Source organism: Talpa occidentalis, unplaced genomic scaffold, assembly GCF_014898055.3.
Source record: "Talpa occidentalis isolate TD23 unplaced genomic scaffold, MPIMG_talOcc4v2.1, whole genome shotgun sequence".
NCBI classification, from domain to species: Eukaryota; Metazoa; Chordata; class Mammalia; order Eulipotyphla; family Talpidae; genus Talpa; species Talpa occidentalis.
Window position 1 is genome coordinate 44,064,952 of NW_026555331.1, and position 21,778 is coordinate 44,086,729.

A 21,778-nucleotide genomic window follows, 5' to 3' on the forward strand; every position below is an offset into this window, starting at 1 on the left:
CATGAATAGTCTTTATGTCAAATTGCACGATTCTGACAGACTTGCAGACTGAACAGAATCTTGGTACTTGACTATCAAAAAACGACTTTCCCGATAACGTTAATGTGAACATCTAAATCTGTATCATTTGAGATAAAAACTGCTCCCCAAATAGTGGAAGGGGAAAAGAAATTCAGGAGTTACGTGCCGATGAGGACTTCTGAATTACGTAGGACCTATGAGCTGCAGCGCAGTGCCCTTTCTCTATCCATTCATAGACTTCAGTGTCATCCCTTCAAGTGCTCTAAATCTGGAAAACCTATAACCTCCTCTAACCAGCCTAAGTGCCCGGGGGGGGGGGGGGGGGGGGGGGGGGGTTGTCATGACTACAAGTCCCATGATGCAAAGCAGGAGCCCGGACCAAGGTAGGGTGTAGTTCCCACTGAAAACTGTAGTGTTCTGATCACCTGCCATACAAATAAGACATCACATCCTCCATTTCTCAAAAGTTAACTTATAAAATAAAAGTTAGGACAAAATGATCAAATTTTTACCATAAAACTGGCGCGAATCCAAATGCAACAGAGCTGGGACCCCCAACTCCACTCTGCGCCTCCGGGGGCGGGCGCGCTTTACGTGACGTCACTTCCTGGAGCTGCGTTCCAGTCTGGCCCCTCCCACCACCTCGCCGGGATCCGTGGCCGGGCGGCCGGGGCTAAGCTGGGAGCTACTGCTTTGGGGGTCGAAGGATCACGTGAGGCTTCTCCCTGCTTGGGGTGGGGACGAAAAGGTGCGGTTAGGTACTAACCTGTCCCGGAGAAGCGTCCTCCAGCGGGATTGCAGGGGGGGCTGCGGTAGGAACAGGTTAGCGAACGTTATGCTGGCGCTTGTGGGGTGACACCTGCGCCCCGGTAGCTGCCTGGCAGTGGGCAGGGTGGACGAGGAGGTTGGAGGGGCGCTGGGGGCGCCTCCTGTCCACCTTCAGGCCACCGCTGAGTCCGCCCAGTTTGTAGGAGTCGCCTGCCGCGCCTTGGCAAGCCGGGGTGGGCCATTTGGGGAGTCCCCGGGAGCCCAGGGATCTCGCCACCAACCCAGCCGAAAACCCGTGACCTGTTCGGGACACCAGTCGGACTTTCCTGGGGTCGAGCTGCCCCTGGGTTTTTTCACTTTTCTCATCCTCATCGTATTGCACAGGCTCAGGCTATCTCACCTGCCCAAGGTTTTCCGGGTAGGAATAGTATGATGGTTCTTTGGAGCATCTCGACCCCTGGGCAAAAGTGATCACGCTCCCAAGGAGCCAAATAAGTTCTCTTAACATTTGGGGAGATCTCACCTCTTTGCTTGTCAGCCATTGTGTGGAAGGTGCTCCAGCCCCTTCTTCCCCTGCCCTGAGTGCCCGGGTAAAAGAGTGGCAAAGGGCAGCAGGGCGATCCCACAGGCCTGGAGAAGGTTGCGTTTTCATACTTATTTATTTCTTTGGGGAGCCATCAGGCGGAACCGAGGAGCAGTTGAATCAGCAGCTCAAATTTTTTGAATCTTTAGTGATTGGGAAGGTTGCCCAGAGCCACGTGCTGGGTTGAAAAATCTTATTTCAGCTTCTTTCCAAATTTGAGCAGTTCGTGTCTTTCGTTTCCCAGCAGTTGAGTTGACTAGATGTGATTGGATAGGCAGACCTGTTGCTTTATATCATTTCTCTGGTCAGTAGTTACTCCATTGTCTTAATTTATTATTTAACAACTTAGTGGTAAACCTTTTCACCTTTGTATTATTATGAAATTATTCGTACTCTAGGTAAACTAGTCCTTTGACAACATAGATTCAAGTCTGAGTTATAAAGTAAGTACCCTCAGTTCATGGCATAGCAGAATTATTGATGATATGGAAACTGCATAACCTTTAAATTTAGAATTATTTAATCTTGTTGGTTATAAATTTTGGGAGTTTTACATGATTGATATAAACAGTTTCATTTTTTTCATATACATTTGACCCTGGGTTTAATAGATTGCTATTTTAAGAGTGGCTGTAGCATATAAACTTCAGGTTCGCTGTTATTATTCTTGTTAATTCTTTAGTTCATTTAATCATAAAGCAATGTAAGTGATTTTCCTCCCTTTCTTTCCTTCCCTACCTACCGTACCTCATCTATTCTGTATTTTATGTATTACTGACAGGACTCTAAGCAAAGGAGTGAAGCCTGAGAAAGGTTTTTACCCTTCTTCCTCTTTTCAGCTCTTTCTCATAGATGAAATCAGATTACATCAAAGGAGATAAAATGGGGGGGGGGAAGTAAAATATGTAATAGGAGGGTCAAGAAAAAAAGGTGTGGAGTAGTTCTGCTCTCTTTAAATAAAGGTCCTTTATGGAAGATATTTTGAGATTAAAGGAAGAGGTTTCAGTGCATATTTTCATTCCAGTAGAGTGTCACAAAATTCAATAAATATGAACATTTTGTTTTCTTTCAGCTAATGCTCTATTTTAAAGGTTAACCTTTCAACATGTCCTTCTCATTTTTAGATAGTGAATTCCTAAGAAGAAAATAATGGATTGCCTAATAGTTATTGTCTAAGTGTTTGGACTCAGCAGCGTGTAGGTTTTTGCACAGGCCAAAAGAAGATGGCAACTCCTTATGTCCCAGTTCCTATGCCCATAGGGAACTCAGCTTCCAGCTTTACAACCAACAGAAACCAAAGAAGTTCTTCTTTTGGAAGTATCTCAACAAGCTCAAACTCTTCCAAAGGCCAATTAGAAGACACAAATATGGGTAATTGTAAACAGACAAGTGTACCTGATCAAATGGATAGTACTTCATCTGTCTGTAGCAGTCCCCTCATTAGGACTAAACTTACAGGTGCAGATCCTTCCATTGAGTATTCTACTAGACCAAAAGAAAATGAAGAACAAAATCCTGAAACAGTGAATTGGGAAAATAGACCTTCTACACCTACTATACTGGGTTATGAGGTGATGGAAGAAAGAGCTAAATTTACTGTGAGTATAGTGACTTATGCTATTCACCAGTAGAAAGTGAGACATTGACTAACTTGTGTTCTAAACCTGTGTTGATTGTTAGCCTATGCTTGTAATTTCTTGAACATAAAATTCAAATGGTTTTTATACCTCAATTCTTATGTGCTGAACTTTTGTTTTACTTGAATGAATTTTCATAAGCCAAACACACCTATGAAACTAGCACACAGTTCAAGAAACAAGAACATTGCTAGTATCCTAAAAGCCCTATCTCCAAGCTTTCTTTCAGTCAGTACTCACTCTGCTGATAATCTAGATTTATTTTGCCTCTTTTCGTTTATTAACTAAGTGGAATTATGGCATATGTACTCTTTTGAGTTTATGTTTGTAAGATTCATCCTGCAAGAGTGCTAGTTATAAGGTTGATCTTACATGTAGTTGTAGGCAGTTCATTTTTAATACTGATGGTATCCTTTATGGCAGTATCACAATTTATCCATTCTATTGTTGAAGAGTATTTGGATAATTTCCAGTTTGGGCTCTTACAAATACTCTTGTTATGAACCTGTTAGTGCTTGTCCCTCAGTAAACACATGTACAGATTTCTGCTTGATATCTCCCAGAAGTAGAGTTGCTCATCATGTGTCCAGCCTTAGAAGATACTGGTGTGAACAGGGTACCAGAATAGTCATACTATAAGCAGTGCATGAGAGTTCCAGTTATTCCACATGTTTCCAACATGTAATATTTTTCCATCTCACGTCACCTGTTTTAGTGGGTATACTGGTAATCATGTTGTGATTTTAATTTATATTTTCCTAATTACTAATTTGAAGACTTTTGGCCATTTCCATAGTCTTTATGAAATGTCTGTTCAAGACCTTTGCTCTTTTGTGTTTTGGGAAGTCTTTTCTATTTTGATTTGTATGTTCTATGCATTTTTGGATTTAAATCCTTTATCAAAACATGTGACTGTCATCTCTCACTCTGGCTTGCCTTTTCACTTAATGATGCATTTGATAAAAGTTTTTTCATTTTAATGTAATCCAATTTACTAATTTTTCTTTTTTGGTTACCACTTTTTTAAATCATTGCCTACTCACAGATTGCAAACATATTGTCCTGTGTTTTCTTCTAAAAGCTTTATCTAGTTTGACCTTTTACATTTAAACCTGTAAACTACCTGGAATTGATTTTTGTCCATAATGTAAAGTAAGGCTCAAGACACATTTTTTTTTCCTCCATATGCGATCAAGTAATCAGGTTATTGAAAAGACCACTCTCTCCTCTACATTTGCACTGTTGTCTGTGTCATACGTTAGGTGGCCATAAATCTGTTTTTGTGTCCCATTTTCCTCTCCTTTATCAATTCTGCATTGTTAATACTAAAGATTTGTGGTAGGGCTTGATATCTAATAGCTTAAGTACTTTAACTTTGTTGTTAATCTTGAATATTTCCTTGGCTGTTCTTTGCCCTTTCCTGTGGGGTTGTGTTGAGTCTATAGACCAACCTAGGGGGAACTGACATCTTTATATTACGTAATCGTTGGATCTATGAACCTAATGCATTTACTTAAATCTTTAATTTCTTTTAATAATGTTTTTTAGTTTTCAGTGAAAAGGTTTTATGTCTTTTGGTTAATTTCTCGGTATGGACGTTTTCTGGTGTACTCAATATCTTCGTTTTTGTTTCCTCGTTCCAAGTTTATATATTTTGGTCTCATGTATTCGTGTATATTTCTGTATTTAGCAACCTTGCTAAATTCACTGATAAGGTGAAATAGTGTTTTCTTTCTATTGGATTTCTTGAAGTTTTTATATTTACTTCAAAATTTCATGCTATAAATATACGACAGAATGGAAGGACCTCTAGGAAAAAATTATTGACTTAATTTATGGAGACATACTCTAGAGTTACCTTAAGATTGCTAATGGTGTGGGTACCTGCATGGACCTGCCTTTTTGAGAGTGATTTTAGAAATTATAATAAACTCATGGCTTATTTTCTTATAATGACCTACCTACTTTATGAAGGAATGAGCATCCACTGAGGTGATGTGTATATTTGAAAATACAGGTTCATAGACAAATTTAAGCAGTGGCATATCAATTATCAATATAAGTCTTTGATGACATATAGAGGAAGAAGAAAATGGCAGATGTGAAATTAGTCATAGTCATTTATTCATTAACTCAGCATTTTTTTTCAGCGCCCATTAAGTGCTAGGCACCATTCCAGGCAGAAGTTGTACAGCAATTCAAATAAATAAATGAATGAATAAATGATAAGTACATTTGTTTTAAATGCTGGTATGATAAGTGCTAAAAAGAGATAAAAAAGAGGAAAGGCCTGAAACTGGAGTTGTGACTTAAACAACCTTGTTAGTCAAAAAACGGATGTCAGCACTAAGAGGAGGTGAATCTTGATAATATCTGTTGAAAGAACTTTCCAGATAGATGGGACAATTGCAAAGACCCTTGTGACTGACAGCAAAGTAAACAACTGGAGAATTATAGAAACTAAGACAAGGGAATATGGCACACAGATCAAGTAGGATATGCAGACAAGGTAAGGTCTTTAGATTTTACTGAGTTAAAAAGCTAAAAAGACACTTCTCCAAAGAGGAAATGCAAATGGCCAATAGACACATTAAAAAATGTTCAATATCACTTATAATCAGGGAAATTCAAATCAAAATCACAATGAGATATCACCTCACACCAGTAAGAATAGTCACATTAAAAAAAAAAAAACTAACAATAACAAATGCTGGTGAGGATATGGAGAAAAAGGAATCCTTTTACACTGCTGGTGGGAATGCATACTGGACCAACCACTATGGAAAGCTGTGTGGAGGACCCTCAAATTACTAAAAATAAATCTACCATCTGACCCAGCAATTCCACTCCTAGGAATCTACCCAAAGGACACAAAATCATTAATTCAAAAGGAAACCTGCACTCCTGTGTTCACTGCAGCACTATTTGCAATAGCTAAGATATGGAAACAATCTAAATGTCCAAAAACAGATGACTGGATCAAGAAAGTGTGGTATATATACACAGTGGAATAGTACTCAGCCATCAAAAAAGATAAATTCATTCTATTCGCAACATGGATGGAGCTGAAAGGGATTATGCTCAGTGAAATAAGTGAGAAGGAAAGAAAAATATTGAATGGTTTCACTTACAGGAGGTATATAGGGAAGCCAAATAAGGGGAAGGGAAAGAAAAAAAAGGGGAAATTAGCAGGCAGACTATAAATTGGAGACACTTAGCAGGGAAGGGGAAGGAAGAGGGATCAAAACAGGGGAGGGAAAAGCACAAGAGCCTATGATGATGGTTCACAGGTGACTTAGTGGGCATTTTAAGGGGATTACACCTGAAAGGAAAAATCAAACATACAAAAATGAACGATGATGTGAAATATATATATATATATTTTTTTTTTAAAATACATTCAATTTTAAAAAAAGATTTTACACTGCTTTAGATGAAAATCTTCAATAAGATTTTAAAAGGAAGAGTCATCTGATCCAACTTAATTTTTTTAAAGACTCGTCTGGCTGCTAAATTGAGACTAGGTTTTGTGGAGGAAGAATGGAAACAGAAGGTAGTTAGATTCTTGCAGTAATTCACCAGAGACATGATGATGGGCATGGAGTAAGGTGGTAAAGGACGTCCAGAGAAGTCATAAAATTCTGGATCAGTTTTGAAATTAGAGCCTTGGAATTTGACTGGAGGAGAAAGAGAAATCAAAGATGATCCCAAAGTTTTGGACCTAAACAATGAGAGGAATGAGGTGGTCGTTTAATTCGATATTGAAGGGAAGATCAAGATACTTTGGGACATGCTAAGTGTGAGCTGTGAGACATCAAAATGGAAGTGTCACTTATGTGTGTGTATGTACATGTGAGTGTGTACACATGATTTTGTGTGTGTGTGTAGATATATGACTTTAGAGGAGAGGTATGAGAGATATGTTTGAAGCTTATTAAGTTTGTAAAATTTTTCCTAGATAGACATCTTTTTAATTGCTCTCTTAAGTAAGTATTAGAACTTCTGGTGAGTTCTTACATAGTGTAGAGTCTTTGAAAAGATTGATTAAAAATAAAAAGTGACTAGGATCAGTCATGAGTAAGATTGGGAGGGGACATGAGATAGGCTTCTTATATTAGTAATCTCTTGTTTCCTGATCCTGGTTCTAGTTTCATGGATGTGTTCACTTCATGAAAATTCAGTAGTTATATACTTATGTTTATAATTTGTGCACTTTTCTATATGTATTTTATACTTAAGTATATGCTTTCTGCATGTTATAATTTACTTTAAAATCCTAAAACAAGGACTCCCTACAAAAGTATTATATAAGTTTCAAATGGAGTAAAAACAGTAACTGCTATTTGGAATGATTAGTTCTGTCTGTCCATAAAGCTATTGTTGAGAGTACTATTTAAACATGTAGAAAGGAAAGAGAACTTTTTACATAAGCTAAAACACCGAATTCTATACTTTGTCTTTCCTGGAAAAATGAGTATTCAGGTACCTTTATGGAAAGTAGTTTAGTTAGAAGGGAGGGCTTATGTTCTAAAATAAGAAAATAAAGTCAATATAGGTTATGTACAGGTTAAGTTAACTTTTGGCATGCATCAGTTAATCATACTCAAGAGTTCTGAAATTAATGTATCCCTTTTATTTGACTTGGTAGCTCCTAAAAAGAATGTTTCCTTTGTCCCATTAGAACTATCTTAGATCAGGACTTTCTGGAGACTTTAGAGGGTATCCGAGTGATCTTCCACACCTCTTTACATGTTACAAAGGCAAATTGCTTTTTACTTCAAAGCTAAAAGATTCTCCTTCTTAGAAGATTAAAGAGAATTCTTCAAGGGAGAAAAAATTACATGATAAGGAGATTATACTCTGTGTAATGAATTTGCTCTGGAGCAACTCTGTCCAATAAGATTATAATGTGAGCCACAAATATGACTCATATTTCTAATTTTTAATTTTCTAGCAGCCATGTAAAAAAAGTAAAAAGGAAACAATTATTTCTTTGTTTATAAATATTATTTTATCCTAATATATCCAAAATATGATTTCAGCATGTAACCAGTATAAAGTCATTTTAACAAAGTATTTTAGCATCATATTTCATCTTATGTCTTTATATTAGTATGCATTTTGCACTTACATTATATCTCAATTTGATCTAATCATATTTCAAGTGTTCAAATAGCCACATGGCTAGAATGTAGCTATACAGCTAAAGTTGAAACTTACTGTACAGCAATAACATTGAAAGAGCATTTAGAGAGTTTTGCTCACTTAGCAAATTATTTAGCACTTCCTATGTTCCATATATTTAGCTTAGCCCAAAATACTTGTACTGAAAAACCACCAAGAGGTTTTTCAGTTTCTCTGAAATTCTGTTCTAAGTAGTACTTTCTCATAATATACTCAAAAATTACACTTATAGGAAAGAAAACCTATTTTTCTTATGTTCTTTTTAAAATATTTTGACTTGCTTCAATCAAGTTTTTCTATTTAATAACTGAGGCAATTGTGCACAGTTGTAGAAATGTAAACTTATCTAACATTGATGTTTTTAGTTTATATTTCAACTTGAAGATTGAAACATGAAATTTATTGGAAAACTTTGATAGTTATTGAATTTAAACATTATATTGGTTATCCATGACAAGAGTGGCTTATTTTCATAGCTTTTTCAATCGTGATTGATTCTTTTGTCAGTTTTAGAATATGCTGCTATAACATAAGCTTTGCAGACTGATGAGTTCATTACTAGTGTCACAGAAAAAGCACACTAGTAATGCACAGAGATAGCATTTGTCATATTCATCTTAAAAAATCTTGCTGTGGTGCCTACATTATTTGTACATTTCAAATTTGTACATTACAAATCATTATTTGGTAAATTATTTCTGTTTTTTTTTTTTGTTTTTTTTTTTTACATAATGTGATGATTTAGGTTGTCAAGTAAAAGTTTTTAAAATATTGGATTGAGTTTTTAAATATCTTTCTCTCTGTCTAGGTATATAAAATACTAGTAAGGAAAACCCCAGAAGAAAGCTGGGTAGTTTTTAGAAGATATACTGACTTTTCTAGGCTTAATGATAAAGTAAGTATTTTAATAATTTAAAACTGACATTTCAATTTTGAATTATTATCTGTCACCTATAAAATTATTATCTGTCACTTCATATAAAGTATGAAGTCAAATCTTTGCTACTTCAGAAGAAAATTATTTCATTTTACTTTAATATTCTGAAGTCCCATCTCTTGAATTTAACGTCCCTTTTTTGGAAACCAGTAAGTAAGTATTTTTAGTATGAAATTGTGAAAATCGCTAACATATAAATATGTTTATATAAATCTTGTGAATTTGAAAGATATAGTCAAGCACACCTGTTTATTATCTACTGCCTTGTGTGGGCTAAGCTAGGTTTGATGCTTAAGGTCAAACAAGGTCAAAAACAAACTGTAGACTTAACTGGGCTCCTATCTGGTGACTATGAGGAAGAGCCAGCTTCCAGGTTTATCAGGGTCCTTGGCTACCTTGATTTTCTTACAGGTGTAGGGCCATGGTCCCTGTTTCCTTGTTGGCTATCAGCAAGAGGTTGTCCTTAGCTCAGAAAGACTGCTCTAGGATCTTTGCACCTGGCCCCTCCATCTTCCAAGCCAGGAACAGCAAGCCAGGCCCTCTGTCATTCACTTTTAACTGCCAGTCAAGAAAACCCTACTCTACTTTTAAAGATTTTATGTGATAAGATTAGATTCACATAGATAATTGCCTATCTTAAGGTCAACTGATCAAAAATTCAAATTAACATTGGCAAAATTTCTTTTGCTATGTAACATGGCAAAGTCACAGAAGCAACACCAGGAGCGAAGATGACAGGGCCACCTAGATTATGCTTGCTATACATATGAAACAGGGAAGATTAATAATAACTTCAATATATTAAGAACCCTTATAAAGTAGACCCAAAAGTGAAAAATACAGCAAATAATATCAGGATAATATTACAAGGTAATCCACAGAAAAAAATATAAAGTACCAATAAATTTGGAAAACCAAAGTGTAAATGCTAAACTACAAACTTCCAGGGAAAAAACAGAAGAAAATTTCTTCAACTTTGTCATGAGCAAGATTTTCTTAGCTATGATCTAGAAAAAAAGCAAAAACTATAAAAAAATGGATGAATTCAGTAACATTAAAATTAAAAGCATATGTGCTGTTGAAGAGTCAGGCCACAGTCTGGAAGAATATATATGTAATGCATATTTCTGACAAAGGACTTGTATCCAAATATATGAGAAACTCATATAACTTAATAATAAAAATAGAACCTAGTTTTTTTAAGTGAAGGGGTCAAAACATTTGACTAAAGAATTCACCCAAGAAAATATGTTAATTCAAGTAAGCACATGAGAAGATATTAAAATCTAAAGGAAATGCTACTACATACCCATTTAGAATGGCTAATATTAAAAAGTCAGATAATGCCAAGTGTTGACAAGGATTCAGAGCAACTGTTACTCCTGTATTACACGACTGATAGAAATGAAGAAATAAACAAGAAGCTTAGCTGAATTTGATCATACTCTTTAGAGCTTATGAATAATTTTACATTGTCAACAGGATAGATTTTGCACAACTAATATAAGTTGAATATTGTGTTTTCTTTTTCCTTTTTCAGTTAAAAGATATGTTTCCAGGCTTTCGATTAGCACTTCCGCCAAAACGCTGGTTTAAAGATAATTATAATACCGACTTTTTAGAAGATAGACAATTAGGATTACAAGCATTTCTTCAAAATTTAATAGCTCACAAGGACATTGCTAACTGGTATGTAACAAATTAAAATAAGAGGTTATTAAAAAAGCATTCCAACAACTCAAACTAGGACCATAGGGCCTTCCTGTGGCCTAGGGGTTGAGTCTCAGCATTGTCAGTGCCAAGCCCTGAGTTCAGTCCCCGCCAGGGATCTGACCCACATGGCATAGCATACCTCTCCAGTCTCCCTGTTGCTCCTCTCAGCAGTGTATTTCAGTAGATCCGCCTGTTCTGCTCCCCACTCAGTGTCTGGTGAATCCTCTCACCCCCCACACCTCTGGTCTAGACCCTAGTCTATTTTTTTAAAAAATCTAGACCTATAGTCATTTAGTCACAAACATAACTATATATATATTTCCTCTCTAATAGAGGTGATGGGACTTTTTTGCTTTTTTTTTTTTTTGATAAGGCTTTTTTTTTTCTGGTATTTGATTTGTATTACACTTTGAAAAAGTCAGCAAAGTTAAAAATTCAGTGTATTATATACTCCATTTGCCCAGCTGTAAACTCAATTTTAGTATTTTAGCAATTATTTGAACAAAGTGGTCCACATATTTTGGTTAAAATAATACTGTATAATTTTCAGAATAATATTCTTGTATTTCTCCAAAATAATGTAAAAACTGTGAAGTTGGGTTAATTTTATAGGAGGGGAAATGAAAATGCCAAAAACCATTATAAAGGGGAAGAAAGGATCCATACGAGTTTTTGCTTCATATTATAAGAAAATTGCTTTATTATTTTATATCAGCTGGGCATATAGTTTTGGAACTTACATTATCAGATATATTAGAACCATTTTCAATTAAGAAAAGGGCATTACAATGCATCGCTAGCATATTGTAGATACCTATGTCAGTAACTATCTTCTGCAATTTTTCACATATTAAGAAAGCTAACCTGTCTCACTTTTTCTACCTACCCTTCTCAGTCTTTATGTAAAGCATCTTATGTATGACACACTTACTATGCATTTACATCTTACTTCTTAGTGTGTGCTTCATAAGCTTGATGGCTTCTTGAGAGCTCTACCCATCCCCTTGTTTTCTTCTATGAAGGAGACTACAAACCAGATCCCTTCTCTTAACTCAAGTTTCATATATGTAATTGCCTCCTTAGCATCTACTTTAGATGTGACCTCAAACTTAAACGCTTACTCTCCAGACATTTTCCCCAGCATCATTTACCCAGAACCCAAAGTCATCCCTTACATAGCCCTTATTATCCTTATCCCTTCCTTTATATTTTAAATGCCACTCACATCTGTTTCTCTAGTTCAACCATTACCTATAGTCTAAGCTATGAACTCTCACCTTAATTTTTGCAGAAACTTTCCTTCTTCATCCACTTCCGCATCCACTCTTGCTTCTGTAATCCATTGGATTCATGGTAATATTTTATAATAAGTTTGACAAAGTCATTCTTTCTGGTCCCTGTCTATATATATATAGTCTGTCTTTCTAATTGTATGTTTTAGTTTTCCTCCCCACCCCCATTCAGTTATATCAGCCATATCAGCCTTTTAATTTTCTAAAATCACCTTGTTCCTTTGTCCCTTAGAGCCTTCAAATATGCTGTTCTCTGGGAAGACAGTGTTTCACACTAGTATCCTCAGCCCTAGCCTAAACAACTCTTATATATCCTTCAGATTCCAACACAAACTTCAATTTTTTAAAAACTGGCTTTCCTGACCAGTCTCTCACCTCCTTCCAGCCTCCCACAATCACCACCACCAAAGGCTCTATCAGTTTCTTCTCATAGTATCTGTAGCAGCCCTTTTCTGCTGGTTCTGAGGATCAGCTCCTAATGCCTTAAGACATGTATGTAATGAATTAACTTTGATAGTATCTAGGATGATACCAACTATCCACCAGTGTTCAGAGAACTAAGGAAATTGTCATTAAGTTATTGTCAGTTGGGTTTATTTCTCATGGAGTCCCAGCTGAGGCTAATCAGCCCTCTAATAGTATTTCAGTTTGTAACTATTTCTGAGATTATTTGATTGTATTTCTCTCTCCAGCTTGTAAGATTCACAAATCATAGAAGTGTCCATTGCTCTTTTGTTCAGTTAAATGTATAGTGCTTAGCACAGAGCTGACGCAGAATCCCTGCTTAATAAATACTGTTGGAGGAATAGCAGAACTGTTGATGTTTGCTATTGTACTTTTTATACAGAAAAAAATAGACACAAATATGACAAGTACCAATTGTCTATTTTAGGTTGTAGGAACATGGGTGCTCCCTACTTGTCTATATATATTTTACCTTTCTCAAAAGAAGAAAGATTAATGTTAGTTCAAAATCACAAAGCAGGAATTAAGACTAACAAACTCTAAAATTGTAGGGAAAGCCTTTGAATATATTTTAATACCATAAAAGAAGACTTTTAAACTAAGAAGTCAACACATTGCCTTTCTTTTCTTCCTCATTCTGTAAACTTTATTGTCTGTTTTGAAAATGTGGTGAATTGAAATCAAATTTATCTTGTAAGCAACTATAGTCTAGCTAATGAAATATTAAATAATATGAACCACATAAATAAATTCAACCTTGTGATTTCTTGATTTTTTTTGAAAAGTGAAAGTGCATTTAAGTCTGAGTTTCAGTTTAACCCTGAACATTTCCAGTCACATCTAAATGGTGAAAGTGTATCATTTTTCAGTTACTGATAATTTATCTCCCTCTCTGAGGTCGGCATTACGACATTGGAGATCCTATAGTTTCTAAAATTGCATACTCTACAACAGTGGTCTATTCAATTCATAAATAAGTATTTCAGGGAAAGAAAGATTTCTTGACCAGATAACTTGGGGAAAGGTTTGATTTGACTTTCCTGGAGTATTAAGATCCTAAGAAACCTGACATGAAAGAATCTGATATGCCTCGCATCTATTTGCCTACTTACTTTCCTCATATCATCAGATATTTAGGAAACAGTAAGATAACTTAAATTGAACTAGAAATAAGATATGTCCTGTTTATTCTAGGGTCCTCATTATCTTTTTTGTGGGAAGTAGGTAGCATTTTTTTAATTTCACAGTATAAGAAATTCCTTATTAAAGTATTCTTTAAAACACACATGAAGGGAGGGAATGAAGTGTTAGTCATCTGTATCTGCCCTATACCATACTAAGGTGAACATGACAGAAGCTAAGGGCATACTCCTTTGGTCTTAGAATTCATTTGAAGATATTCTGCTCTGTTTGAACAAAATAAGTGATTTTATGAAATGTTACTGGTATAATAAAGATGATAAAAATAGCAGAAACACAGAGAAGGGTAAACACAAGGATCAAGGAATATGGTAATTAGGAGGTAGAATTTGAAAGCCTTGAAATGCTGTGGATTAGAAAATGAATATGAGTCAGAAAGAAATTATTAAAAAGATATTTTAGAAGTCTGAGGTTACCACATATCCATTTATGAATTGAAAGTTGATCCATTAAAACCAACATAGAACTTTCCTACATTGTTTTTTTATTTTATCTCTCACCGTCAATACTATTCAGAGGTATTAAGGCACAGGTCCAAAACCAGGGACAGCATATAACTCAGTTTGTCAAAGTGAAGGATATATAAAGGCAGATGGAGGGGATAAGTCTTATGTTGCACAATCTGTTATAGTAAAATATAATTATTTATTGCTTTAGGCTGTTTTAGGCCATTTTCATATTGATGCATCATTAATAACCACAGTAAATATTTTACTGTTCTTTGTTTTCAGAGGTACTATATATGTGTCTTGATTACAAAATTTCTCCTTTTTCTTTAAACTAACTTGCTTATTTTGATATATCAGCAGTAGCAACTTGTTTAGCACTATATCTTCAAAGTAACTTCTGCTTTTTGCTATCTTTTATATACTTAATTACACCCAGGCTAATTTTTTTTTCCTTTGAAAAGCCTTGCAGTAAGAGAATTTCTTTGTCTGGATGATCCACCAGGTCCATTTGATAGCCTCGAAGAAAGCAGGGTAAGTACTGTATTACATATCAAACGAAAAGAGGAACAAATAATACAGTACAATAACTACATTGTTTTTTTAAAGGGAATAGCCCACAGAATATTATTACTTTGGACCATGCTAGTTTTGCACAGAAAGCTTTTAATATTTGAATCAAAGATTTCTTTCATTGGCATACATATGAAAATTTATACATGTCACATAAATAATGCAGCTCTAAAACCTAAACCTACATTTTATTCTTTTGCTGTTAAAAAAAAAAATTGGAAATTTCTTTATTTGAAGTTGAAAGTACTGTTTGTATATTGCAGTTTCTTCCATCTGAGCATCAAAGAAACTACAGTTAAAAATCAAATTTGAAACTTACATTTAGAAGTGAAAGTTATTGTCTTGTTACCAATTCAGCTCAAGCTTGATGCTACTCAAATAACATTAATTGACGTGCTCAAGTGGCCTATTTCTCAAAGCAATTGGCTAGATGGACAAAACAGATTTGGTAATAATGGACTAGGTAGGATTTAGTTTTTCCCCAAATGTTTAATGGTGTTTAAATGGAACAGATTTAATTGCTAGATTTGTAATGTTTTTGATTAAACTGAATCAGTTCCTTGTATTAGAGTGAATGGCATAGAGGTTTTTTTGTTGTTTTTTTTTTTTTTTTTTAAGATTTATTTATTTATGCATCAGGAGCTGGGGTACAGGCCAGAGATGGGGGTGGGGTGAGAAGATTCACCAGAGACAGAGTGGGGAACAGAACAGGCAGACTGACTGAAATGCACTGCTGAGGGGAGCAGCTGGTGAGTCAGGAGAGGTCTGCTGTGCCATGTGGTTTGCTCCCTGGCCAGCCAGGGATCGAACTTGTGGTGCAAAAGCTGCAGATAGCTTCATAGTGCGGTGCTTAACCCCTTGTGCCACCAGGGAGGCCCATAGTTTTTTTTTTTTTAAACAGCTCTCTTGAAGTAAAATTTTCATCCAAAAAAAATTTTTTTCAGCCATAAAATTCACCCATTTCTTCTTTTCTATATAATCTTTTATGCTGATCACTTTTTTCATGTTTTTAGCAATGTAGATGAAAATGTCTTCTCAAGTTTTTTGCCCAGTTTTTCAGTTGAGCTGTTTCTCTTGTAAGAGTTTGAGCTCCAAGAGTCTTTTGTTTTTCATACAAATCCTTTATCACATATGATTTACAAATAGTTTTTTTTTCAATCTGTATATGCCTGTTCATCTTTTAATAGTGTATTTTGAGTGTTAGTTTTTGTTTTAATTTTCATTTTATCACTTCTTTATGGTTTATGCCTATACTTTTGTAGCTTATGTTGTCTCATAAGATCTCTTTTCCCAATGCAGGATCACAAAGGTTTTCTTGTACATTGTCTTTAGAAGTTTTATAATTTTGGCTTTTACATTTAGGTCCATCATTCATCCTGAAGTAATTTTTTTGTAAGGTATGAGCTAAGGGCCTTAAGTTCCTATGTATACCTAATTGTTCAGTACCTGAACTGAAATGTGCTGACACCTTTTATCAAAAGTCAAGTGAACATAAAAGGGTTTCTTTCTAGACTCTTAATTCTCTTCCATTGATCTAACTACTTAGCCTTATTCCATTATCACACAGATTTGTTTACTTCTTATGATTATTGTTTGTATAGTGTGTTTTTTTCTATCCTTTTATATTTAGTCTGTGTCATTCCATCTAAGGACTGTCTCTTACACATAACATATAAGTGGGTCTTGATCTGTTACTCAATCTGATATCTCTCTGCCTTTTCTATCTGTGATTTTGCAGTGTTTTCTGTCTCATCTGTTTTGGTCATCCTCCTTTACTGCCTAATATTGTATGAAATAAAATATTTTTATATTAAAATTCCAGTGAATTAAAAATGACTCCAGTATATCTCCTTTTCCTTCCCCTTTGTGTGGCATTGTTGTGTTTTTCATATCTATATTTGTTGGAAGCCCAACAGTGCAGCATAATAATTTCTTTTTACAATCCTTTATCTTTTAATGGGCTTATGTGAATAAATAAGAAAAAATACTTTATACAAATACTCTATACACTTTTATATTTAGCCATACATTTGCTATTTCCAAGTTTTTTCATTCTTCCTTTGGATTGGTGTTTAATATTATATTCTTTCAATCTCAAGCCTTTTCTTTAGTATTTTTTTATAAGGTAGGCCTGCTGACAACACATTCTCACAATCTTTGTTTATCTAAGAATGTTCATTTTTAAAGGCTTTTTGGGTTTTGTTGTTTTTTACTTTCAGTGCATTGTCATTCCACTGTCCTTTGGTCTCTATTATTTCTAAAATCAACCTTTAATTAAATTGTTTTCATGTATATGATGAGTCCTTTTGCCTTCACTACTTCCAAGACTTTTTTTCTTTGCTTTCAGTAATTTGATTGTGATATATCAAAGTATAGATCTCTGCTTATCAGAATTTGAGTTTTTTTAGTTTTTTGGACTTGGCAAATTAAATGCTCTACATCAGATTTGGGGAGGAACTGGCTATTTTTTTTTTTTTTTGAGGGTTTATTTAATCAACTTCAGTCAAGTGTAAGTAAACTTAGAGGCCAAAAGAGGGAGGAAGGTTAAAATTTTAAGGGAGAGTATAAGTGATAGATCAAGCTTCCAAAGGAGGTAAGGCTTCATTTGAAGAGTCCCTTGTTCTTGAGAAAAACAATAGGATGCAGATGCAGTTAGGATTCAGTAGTAGTAACATATTGTAGGGGGATTTCTCAGAGGTGAAGGTTTAAAACAGCCAAGGATAAGACAAGAAGTGATAGATAACTAGGAGCAGTTTTAAATAATTCATCAGCAATACTGAAAACCTCAATATAAGTAATCAAAATTTTTTCATGCCATCATTCTTTATGGTAGTATAATTTTGTTTTTTGTTTTAATCTTTATTTTAGCAATGGTTAGTATCCTGAAATATAAAGAATAGAATGTCACTTTTGAGTTAAAATGAGTAAGAAGCAAGTGCAAAGTAATGTTGAAGGTGCTATTATTTTAAAAAGTTGTTACAGTAATATGTATGCTGAGCTAATAAAAGTATCATGCATAGCCCAGCTTTTAAAAGTGTAATCATCTAAAACTGGGCAAAAACAGGAGAATGGAAACTAAAACAGTGGTTATTAGTTATTTTCTTCCTAATTCTAATTAGAGAAATATTACATATTCACGTTAGGCATATGGGTTTACTCCTTAATACTTCTCGAGAAAAGGGACTTGCAATTATAAGTCCCCACCTATGTAGGGACTAAGAGAGCAAGATAGCAGAGATCTCAGAAGTTAGTGTGAAGAACAAATCATTTGGGTTTCATGCAATGGGTTAATTATCCATGTTCCTTGACTCTTCAGTTATGCTCTTGATTGAAGTACTGCATAAGTAATTTTATTCTTTTTCTGCATGTGTTTTTTGGTTTTAAGGCTTTCTGTGAAACTTTAGAAGAGACAAACTACCGTTTTCAGAAAGAACTACTTGAAAAACAAAAAGAAGTAGAATCACTGAAGAAACTGCTCACTGAGAAGCAGCTTCATATAGACATGCTAGAGAACAGACTCAGGTATGTTGTAACACTTACATTTTGTCTGTCTAATTCAGCTCTTAATATGCTGGCATAACTGCCCTTTGTATTTTAATATGATTTAGGAAATTTCTGATGATAAAAGTCATAGACTGTTGGCACACTTCCTTATAGATTGGGAAAACTATCTTTTGATATTTTATTTAGGAGACATGAGACATTTAAAGAATGGGAAAAATCAGAAAAATTAGTATACAGCTATTCAATAAGATAAACACCAATTTTAACTGTATCTTTGGTATCATCTAGGCATTTATGCCAGCTTTCAAAGTTTCAGTTTGCTCTTTGCAAAATTTATTGAATTGATACTGAAATAATTTTAAATTAAGTACTGATTTCTCTCTCACCAAGTTAGCGTTTTATTAGCCATATGACTGCATTAAGACCTAAGACTGAAGACTCCTAAAGCTACATATTTTCTATACTTTATTCATAGAAAATAACTTACTGCTGTGATTTACTTTTAGAACATTATCCTTAGAACCTGAAGAATCACTTCACATGTCAAGAACAGAAGAACAAGAGATGTTAAAGATGGAGTCCTCTGCACTTGAGGTTGACCAGGATGTCTTGGATGAAGAATCTAGGTATATAATGTTTAGTTTATTATTGCCTAATCATCTGAATGATTGGATGGAAAATACCGTGTATCTTTTTATGAATTTGTTATTGTATCATGAATCTGTTGCTCAGAGAAAGATTATAGATATTCTAAGTGTTCCTAAAAAATGAGTCTTTGACATCCAGACTGTAGGTTTTCTTATTTCTTAATTTGAAACTATGTCTGAACTAAGTGGGCTCTGATTAAGGTAACTCATTCATTTTTTAGTGTTGAAAAATTAATCTCCTGTGATGTTACTCTTTTTCCATTTAAAAGGTGGGACACTATAATAGCAACCACCCTGCCTACCTAATTGGAATGATGAAAAGATAGTATATTTGAAAACACAAAATTTTTATTGCATATAAACCCAAGGTAATTATTGCTACTTTAGTAATAAAGGTTAAACTGTAATTATGAGAACAAATTGTAAAATGACAAAGTAGATTTTTATTGGTAAATGGTTCTGGGGAGAACTAAAAGAATTCAAAATTATCTGAGTTATTATATGGCAACAATAATTTTAAAATACTAAATTCCTAATGGAACATTTAAATGTTCCATTAGATATTTTCCATTGAAAATATTCTTTATTTATTATGCTTTATATAAGGTCAAAGATATTAAAGGTAATAGTGAAATGAAAGTATATATGCAATCTCTTCATTGATGTTTCTCTCTTTTTTTGTAGAGCTGATAATAATCCATGCTTAAGTGTTAGTGAACCTGAAAATTCTTTGTCAGAGATAGAAGTAGCAGAAGTGGCATATAATACTGAAGAAGACTAATTCATCACAAGAAGTTTCCATCATTTTTGTTTTGGCAAATTTAAAATAGATTGACAAATATTTAAAAAGAAAAAAAATAGACTGGAATATTTGTAGAAAATAGCTAGAATGCAAATGTATAAAGTTTATATAAAGAAAAGTTTTTTTTTAAGTTATTGGAATAGAAAATATATTCACTACTGCTTTAAAATGTTTTATCCAACCTTTGTATTTAATAAACTAAAAAAATCTAGTTATTAGAGTTCTGTTATCCAGGGCCACAGTCTTATATACTGTGCAAGAATTACTTTGGTGTTTTGCCAGTATATTACTCCAAACTAATGTGTGCATGTGTTGTGTGCGTGTGTTTAAATCACTTAGAATGGACAAATGGACATTAATTGCATGTTGCTATGTCTACTTGATAGATATTTCTTTGTAACTCTGACATGATATATTTTCATTAGTGGGTTAAATCAATGGTAAAGATGAATTGAGTTTTAGATATTGACATGTTTACTATCTTTAAATAAAAATTGCTTATTTGAAATGCTACTGCTGTTTAAAAGAGGAAGAAAACTTCCTAGGAACAAAAGAAAACTATTTAAAAGAGGTATAATAATATAGCTAAAGTGATAAAATAACCTTGATTTTAAAAGTTAATTCGTTGATATAAAAACACTATAATTATCCAGTTTATTGTGTTATACTTGTTTATTTTCCACATATATTTATCTTAAATCTTTACCTGTAGAATCAGTGAGTTTGCCTTTTCAAGACACTACCTCTTTTTGCTAATGAAGGCATACTCTTTTGAAAATATACTATAGATTCTAAGTAAATAAAAAAAATCAAAATAAAAAGCCATATTAATACAAAGTTCTTAACTATGTTGAATTCTGGCATGGCATTTTTATTTCTACATATGTGAATATGTTGCTATGGTGTATTATGGTTGATTTTCTTTAATATATTTAGCCAAATGATGCACTTTATGATAATTAAACTTTTTTGTGCCAAGTTTAATTGGTAAATTTCTTTAATAATTGGAGTTATGAAAAAGAATTATGTAGTGCCTTTACTCTTACTTTTTAGAAAAGTCTCATAGGGTCTGTGAGTCAGCTTTATGAAAAAGTGTTTATTTATGCTTCTCATATTGTTGTTGAAAGTGCCTTATTTCATTTTTATCATAAGAATTTAGTCATTTATTTTCTACTTCTACTGTTTTGCATATTGCTGTTAATAAAGATTATAGTCATGTTGGCATTTTGAAATACCAGTTGTTGATGTTGAACTACATATGCTTTGTAAAAATGGAGGGAAACTTATTGGGGAAATAAAATAATCTCCAATGTTTATCAGTATCTTGATGTATATATTAAGATATGGTTGCTTAAATTCTGCTGACATATTTTAAATATGCATTCGCTGTTGATAACCTTTAAGCTAAAAAAGTCTGCTTTTTAACAAAGTACACAGAATTTTTAAAGTCTGTGAAAATGCACAAGTGTGCTGTCTCAGACAGAATATTTTCCACAAAGTGGAGTTACGTATTAGAAATGTGTTTACTCTTCTAAAATAGACAAAGAATATAAAATAGTCTACTTGTTTATTTAAAATATTCTAGGTTTTAAAAAGGATTTTAAAAGGATGATCATATAAGTTAATATCATTTTCAGTCTAATAAAGCAGAATGATAATTTGCTAAATTTCACATATTATAGTGCTACATGTCAGTGTTAGAAAGTGAACCACACACTTTGAAAACCTGGCCCTTAAAAAGATTGTATTTTAAGTTTTGGATGGGTCAGGAAAACTCTTGTTATTAGGTAAACCACTAGTATTTATATTTAGAATTTACTTTTTTTACTTTCATAATTCATTTTATTCATACTATGTTCATTTAATAATTTTTTTCAGTACAGCAGTAGCTATGTTGTTCAGATGTTGAATGCCATTTCCCCCTCTAATCCCTATGTTCTCATCCCAATCTCTGATTATTGTTAATTTCATTATAGTTAACTGCTGCATTTCACAGATGTCAACTG

General features: G+C 33.9%; 1 protein-coding gene across 4 annotated transcripts; it reads left to right on the top strand.

The window, feature by feature from the left end:
- Positions 1-646: 646 nt before the first annotated feature.
- Positions 647-20,282, top strand: SNX16 (sorting nexin 16). Of its 4 annotated transcripts, none has more exons than XM_037504777.2 (9): positions 647-769; positions 1,771-1,815; positions 2,497-2,970; positions 9,002-9,088; positions 10,671-10,819; positions 14,711-14,780; positions 18,205-18,341; positions 18,830-18,949; positions 19,655-20,282. In XM_037504777.2, exons 3-9 carry the CDS (start codon positions 2,596-2,598, stop codon positions 19,749-19,751), a joined length of 1,035 nt encoding a protein of 344 aa, XP_037360674.1. In that variant the 5' UTR covers positions 647-769; positions 1,771-1,815; positions 2,497-2,595; the 3' UTR covers positions 19,752-20,282. The 4 variants fall into 4 exon arrangements, with proteins under 4 accessions (XP_037360674.1, XP_037360679.1, XP_037360654.1 ...); XM_037504782.2 differs by lacking the exon at positions 1,771-1,815 and having other exon boundaries at positions 2,497-2,743; positions 2,831-2,970; XM_037504757.2 differs by lacking the exon at positions 1,771-1,815.
- Positions 20,283-21,778: the final 1,496 nt, after the last annotated feature.

Coding starts and splice junctions, on each gene's coding strand:
- SNX16 (XM_037504777.2), top strand. CDS start 2,596: ATGGCAACTCCTTATGTCCCAGTTCCTATGCCCATAGGGAACTCAGCT. Junction 10,820..14,710: donor CACAAGGACATTGCTAACTG/GTATGTAACAAA, acceptor TCCTTTGAAAAG/CCTTGCAGTAAGAGAATTTC. Junction 18,950..19,654: donor GTCTTGGATGAAGAATCTAG/GTATATAATGTT, acceptor CTTTTTTTGTAG/AGCTGATAATAATCCATGCT.